General features: G+C 17.9%; 3 protein-coding genes across 3 annotated transcripts in view; 2 read left to right on the plus strand and 1 right to left on the minus strand.

Moving 5' to 3' along the window:
- Positions 1 to 432: 432 nt before the first annotated feature.
- On the plus strand, positions 433 to 2,187 carry PRSY57_1242000 (protein geranylgeranyltransferase type II, alpha subunit, putative; the record flags this gene model as incomplete). Its single annotated transcript, XM_012908833.2, has 2 exons — positions 433 to 1,908; positions 2,098 to 2,187. The coding sequence occupies 2 exons, from the start codon at positions 433 to 435 to the stop codon at positions 2,185 to 2,187; spliced, it is 1,566 nt and encodes a 521-aa protein (XP_012764287.2).
- Positions 2,188 to 3,501: 1,314 nt separating this feature from the next.
- PRSY57_1242100 (40S ribosomal protein S17, putative) lies at positions 3,502 to 4,322 on the plus strand (the record flags this gene model as incomplete). Its single annotated transcript, XM_012908834.1, has 2 exons — positions 3,502 to 3,504; positions 3,912 to 4,322. The coding sequence occupies 2 exons, from the start codon at positions 3,502 to 3,504 to the stop codon at positions 4,320 to 4,322; spliced, it is 414 nt and encodes a 137-aa protein (XP_012764288.1).
- An 873-nt stretch (positions 4,323 to 5,195) lies between these two features.
- The window catches only part of PRSY57_1242200 (rab specific GDP dissociation inhibitor), a gene marked incomplete at both ends in the record, with an annotated part of 2,479 nt that continues 831 nt past the window's right edge, over positions 5,196 to 6,843 (minus strand). The window contains 2 exons of the mRNA XM_020115097.1: positions 5,196 to 6,403; positions 6,547 to 6,639. Of these exons, the coding sequence (XP_019970250.1) occupies positions 5,196 to 6,403; positions 6,547 to 6,639 (1,301 nt within the window). The remainder of the gene's footprint in view (positions 6,404 to 6,546; positions 6,640 to 6,843) is intronic.

Here is a 6,843-nt window from a genome sequence, read left to right on the forward strand (position 1 = left end):
AAAAAAAAAAAAAAAAAAAAAAAAAAAAAAAAAAAAAATAAAAAAAAATAAAAAAATATAAAAAAAAATAAAAAAAAATAAAAAAAAATAAAAAAATATAAAAAAAAATAAAAAAATATAAAAAAAAATAAAAAAATATAAAAAAAAATAAAAAAGCGGAAATTCTGTAAATACGAAATTAAAAATATATATTATGTTTAAAGAAAAAATTGGAAATGTAAATGTAACCCGATAATATATATATATATATATATATATATATATATATATATATATATATATATATATATATTAATTTTTTTAAGTTTATATTTATATGACATATAAATATAAATATATACATATATATAATATATATAATATTTCATTGTTTATATTTATGCTTATTATATATTTTTTTTGATTATGTTAAATTGAATGAGACTTTAACAAATGGAAAATCGATGCTTGTATGCATATAAGAAAAAGTTCGGTGTGAGTTATCCTGAAAATTTGGATGACGAACAGTTCGAACCTTTGAATAATGATATGTTTAATATGATGGAACAGAAAAAATTTGTTATAGAAATAAAAGATTTAGAAGAAGATGCTAAGAAATATTTAATTGATGAGAAGGGTGATATAAAAAATAAAGAAAAGATTAGTATAATAAATACATATTATAGTGATAGGGAAAAGATGTTATTTTGCTTGTTATCATCCTTAATAGAAAAAAAAGAATATTCTTTTGAAGGTTATATTATATGTAGTTATGTTATAAAAATGAATTCTTCTTATTATAGTGCATGGGTGTACAGAAGAAAATGTTTAAAGAAATTAAATTTAAATCTATTGAATGATTTAAAATTTACAAAATACATTATAAGTGATAATATTAAAAGTTTTCAGAGCTGGTTCCATAGAAGATGGCTAATCGAGTATATATATAAAATGAATTATAGAAAAAAAAATAACAAAAGAGATAATGAATGTAATTATAATATCTATATTGAGGACGGAAAAAATATAGATAATAAAAATGACAATTTAAATGAATATAATATAGAAATGGAAAATAATTATATATCTTCATTCGATGATGAAAAGAATTTTATAAGTTCAGAAGAAGAAATGAACAGTGATAATTCATATAATATACATGATAATTTTTATAACGATGATGATGGTTTTATAAGTAATTGTGATGATACGGATTTTGAAGAAGGACAAGAAAATAATAGAAATAATATATATATTTATGAAAAATTAGGAAATATTATTAATAATAATATATTCTTTAAAAATTCTTTATTACCAAATGAAATAATTAATATAGATAATTTTTTATATGAAGAATTATTATATAATAATTGTGATATATTTATTGATATGAAAAATTATAATTCTTGGGCTACTAAAACATGGCTTATAGATAAATTTAATATTTTACAAAATGAATATATATGTAAAAAACATAATATTATATTACATGAATTTTGTTTTATTAATTATTTATTAACTATTGATATATATAATAATTCATTGTGGGTATATAGATATTTTATATTTAACAAATTAAGTTATTTTCATGATTTAGCAAAAATGCAGAAAGAAATTTATTTTTGTTTTACATATGCAAATCAATTTTATGACAACCAAGCTATTTTTAATTATTTTATTCATATGGTTTTTTTATATATTAACTTATATCAAAATGCCAGCCAAATAAAACAAAAAAATACAGAATTAAATATACAATATGAGAAAAAAGAAGAAACATATAAACATGACGAGAAAAATATTTTCCAAATTCCTCTTGTTAACTACATTAAAAATGAACTAATAAAAATTCAGCACAAATCAAAATTTGTTCTAGTCTTCCTTTCACAACTTTATTCTTACAATGGATCTTATGATGACGAAATGGAGGTAAATATGGAAAAAAAAAAAAAAAAAAAAAATATGGGAACATATATAAAATGTATATGGTGTATGAATGTTATTATTAATTATAGATATAAAGGATTTACATTATATGTTTTAACATATATATAAATGTATACAATATATATATATATATATACATATATATTTTTTTTTTTTTTTATCATTTAACAGTGTTATAGGTATCTACAAAAGTATGACGATTTTAACGAACATGTGTGGAAAGATAGAATAGAATGTGTTCAAAAAAGGTTAAAAATATGAAAAGGCAACAATATGATATTTTATTTTGTTATAAATAAAGGAAAAGAAAAAAAAAAAAAAAAATACGTCCTTTTTTTTATATTAATATGTTTTATTAAATATAAATAATATTACATATACATATATAATATAATATATGTATAATATTAATTTTTTATTTTTTTTTTTTTTTGTGATTTTTTAAAATATATATTTATATATTTTCTTTCATTTGTGCATTTCATAAATTATATTTTAAATTAAGTCATGTATTTTATTTTCTTATTTTTATTTTTTTTTAATATTTTTTGTTTTTTTTTTTTAAATACTGACGAAATAATAATTATTAATGAAAATATAGAAAAATAAAATACTTTATTTATATTTTATATATTATTTTAATATATAACTATATGATTTTTTAAAATATATAAACAGGCTATTCTATTCATTATATTATAAATATATATTATATATATATATTATATATATATATATATATATATATATATATATAATATTATATATAAATATTTATTGCTTGTATTATGTACCTTAAAAAAATATAATTTGTAATTAAAGGGGTTTAAAATTTTAAGCTTACAGTGAGAGAATATATATAAATTTATATATATAAATAATATACAATATGATTTTTTATTATATATACATTATTATATAATATAGATTTAATAATACAAAATAAAATATAGAAAAACATAATAAAATTATATATTTCAATCAATATATGTGATGATGATATATTTATAATATACCATATTATATTTAATTTTATGATTATTATTTTAAATAATATATAATAATATATATATATATATATTATATTTTAAGGCACTAATATATAAATATATTATTCTTTAATTTTTATAAATTAGTATTACATATATCCAATATAAGTATACATCAAAAAAATTAATAATAAGCAAAAGGAGATTTTTTTTTCTTCTCATAACTAAAAACAAACAAAAAAAAAAAAAAAGGTATTAACTTATTTCCAACACAAAAAAAGAGGAAAAAAAAAAAAAAAAAAAATATATATATAATATATATTATATATATATATATATTAATATATATAATAAATATTTATATAATAATATACATTTTTTTAATATATATTATAATGATTTAAAAAAAAATAATAAAATTAAAAAAAGATAGATTTCCTTTTTTATTTTTCTTTAATCTTAATAAAAATATAATTATATAAATATTTATTTAAATAAATATATATATATTTTATAAAACATATAATTTTTCAAAAACGAAACACAAAAATTTAAATAAATATATTATAAATTTTGATGCAGAAAAATGGTAAGAATATAATTAATATTTTCTAAGCTTTTTGTAAATTTTAAATATATAAATGTATCTTTTTAAAATATAATATATAATATATATATATATATAAATATATATATATATTTGTTTTATTTTATGTTATTATATTTAAAACTGTGAAAACATAAGAACAAATCGAAAATATAAAATCAGAAAAAAAAAAAAGAAAGAAAGAAAAATAAAATAATAAATATAAAAAATAATATTATTAATAAAGGAATAAATTGTATATCATCCAGAAATGGTTTGATCACAATTATTTTTTCTGTACATATTTTATTTGGAATATATATATATATTATATATATATTACATAAATATATATTATGTTTATATGCATATTATTAAATTTTTTTTTTTTTTTTTTTATGACCTTTTAGGGAAGAGTCAGAACTAAAACTATTAAAAGAGCTGCAAGGCAAATTGTAGAAAAGTACTATGCCAAATTAACTCTAGATTTTCAAATTAACAAAAAGATAACAGAGGAAGTAGCCATAATTCCCTCAAAGAGAATGAAAAATAAAGTTGCTGGTTTTGTTACTCACTTAATGAAAAGAATACAAAAGGGACCTGTACGTGGTATTAGTTTGAAATTACAAGAAGAAGAAAGAGAAAGACGTTTAGATTTTGTCCCAGAAAAATCACAAATTGATGTTAGCGTAATTTATGTAGAACCTGATACATTACGTATGATCAAATCCTTGGGTATAAATATTAGCAACATGAAAGTACATAATCCCATGATTAACACTAACCAACAAAAACAAAACAGAATGAATAACCAATTTTAAAAAAGAAAAAATTAAAATTAAAATCAATAGAACATATGTAAGTATATTATGTATAATATATTTATATAATATGTATTAAAATTTTTGAAGTATCAATTTTAATATAAATAAATAGAGTAAATACAAGAACAAAATTGTACATATATATATATATATATATATATATATGTACATACATACAATCATATATTAAATTGAATACTCATTTCTTTGTACATATATATGTGTATTTTTTTTTTTTTTTTTTTTTTTTAATTTTTTTTTCATATATATAACAACCACTCTTTATCATTTAATTTTTGGAAAGAAAAATTTAACTTTGAAATTAATTATTCTTTTTATAATAAAAATATTAATACTTAAAGATATAAAGTTATATTTATATTTAAGTTAGTACAACATATGAAACATGTATATTGTACTCTGGATCAATTTAATTAAATCTTGTCTCATTTTATATTTATGATTTTTTTTCAAAAATAACTAAATAATTATATAATTATATAAATATAAGTATATATATATATATATATATATATGTATATTATTTGATTATGCGAAAACAAAAAATTGTCAGGAATTAATTTTTATAATCAAAACTATAATTCAAATAATATAAAAGAATGTTACATTTTTATATATAATGCATTTTAAAAGTGCCTTTTATAAGTAATGGCACCATTACATAAAACAGCAAAAAAAAAAAAAAAAAAAAAATTAGCATGTAATTATAAATGTCTATATGTACAAATATAAACTATATAAACATATATATAAACGTATAAATTGATTGATTCACATGCACATTTGTAAAATGAATATGTATATATATATATATATATATATATATATATATATATATATATTTTTACGTCAGTTAAAATCTGGAGCTTCTCCATCAGCATTTGTATTTAAATCGTCAAAATTTAATTTTTGTCCCCATAAATTTTCCCATATTTGTAAAAGGTCATTTGTTGCTGTCTCAAAATGCGAAGTAGCATCATATGAAGAAGTAACAAAAATATTGTCATCTGGTTTTTTGCTGGTAGATACATACAAATCTGAAATTTTGACAAATTTTTCTTCAATTGTTCCCAAGAGTTCTAGTGGTTTTTCGATTTCTTTTATTGGATTGTTTGTTTCTACTGTTGCTGATACGATGGCGATATATTTTCCTTTAAGTGTAACACCATGTTGAAAGGAAACAAGATTAATATATATATCACTTTTTCTATTTAATTGATTTTGTGGAATAATAATTTGACAGCTATTGGTTTGATTAGTTTCTGGTATTGGATTACTTAAAATACATATACATCTTATGACTTGTCCAATTTTTTTAATTTTATTTTTTAAATGCATAACATAACTTGGATCACATATAACTTTATCACAATAAGCAATTTCACCATCACTTGATTTTATACCACATACTTTATTATCATCATCAAAAACAAAATCTACAACATTTTTATTTAACATAAATGTACCTCCGTTTATTGCACACATACGGGAAAAACCTTCGGGTATACCACCTAAACCATATAATGGATATATAAATGGAGATTTACCAAAAGCTGATATAGACTGCATATATAATTTTATTCTTTCTAAAGTTAAATATGCTGGTTGTTTTAAATAATCATCATTCAAATATAAAGCCACAGCATGTCCTAAAAAATCTATAGTTAATTGACACAAATTAAAGTGCTTATATATTTCCAACATTGTTAATTTATATGGATCTAAATTATCCCATGTATTCCTTTTATTTGCATCCCATTCACTTACATACTGGTAAAAATTTTTACATCTATTTTTTTCCATTAACGATAATAATGGAGAAACTAAAGCTTCCATATCGGTAGCAGGCACCTTATGAATAAATTTTTCAGAAGATAAAAATCCTTTCTTTTGATGTTGATAAACATATGACCCTTCTACAACAAGCCATTCCAAATAATTTGTTACTCTAGTCTTTTTTAATATTTTTACTAAATTACCTCCAACCAAAATAAACTTCGGAATTAAGTCTACATTCCAATGTCTATTCTCTCCATACTTGCTTGGAATGTTCTCCTCTAAAGGGGCAAGAAAAAGTGGGCATAAATATATAAAACATTGTGAAATAATTATTATATCTTTGTAACAAGTATATGCACAAACACAAAAAAAAAAAATATATACATATATATATATATATGATGTCATATATAAATATTACTTGGCTTAAAAGTATTATACAAATTTGTTAAATTCAATGATGCAGTTTCTCCACCATAATAGTGGTTTCTGTCTAATACTAAAATCTTTTTACCTGTACAAGAGAAAAAAATCAAAGCATTTTTTTTTTTTATATATAACATATCAAGTATTAAAAGATGCAATAAGATTTTTTAATGTATCAAATTAAAAAAAAAAAAAAAAAAAAAAAAAAAAAAAAAAAAAAAAAAAAAAAAAAAAAAAAAAAAAAAAAAAAAAAAAAAAAAAAAAAAAAAAAAAAAAAAAAAAAAAAAAAAAA

The sequence above is a fragment of the Plasmodium reichenowi genome, chromosome 12 (assembly GCF_001601855.1).
Source record: "Plasmodium reichenowi strain SY57 chromosome 12, whole genome shotgun sequence".
Lineage (NCBI taxonomy): Eukaryota > Apicomplexa > Aconoidasida > Haemosporida > Plasmodiidae > Plasmodium > Plasmodium reichenowi.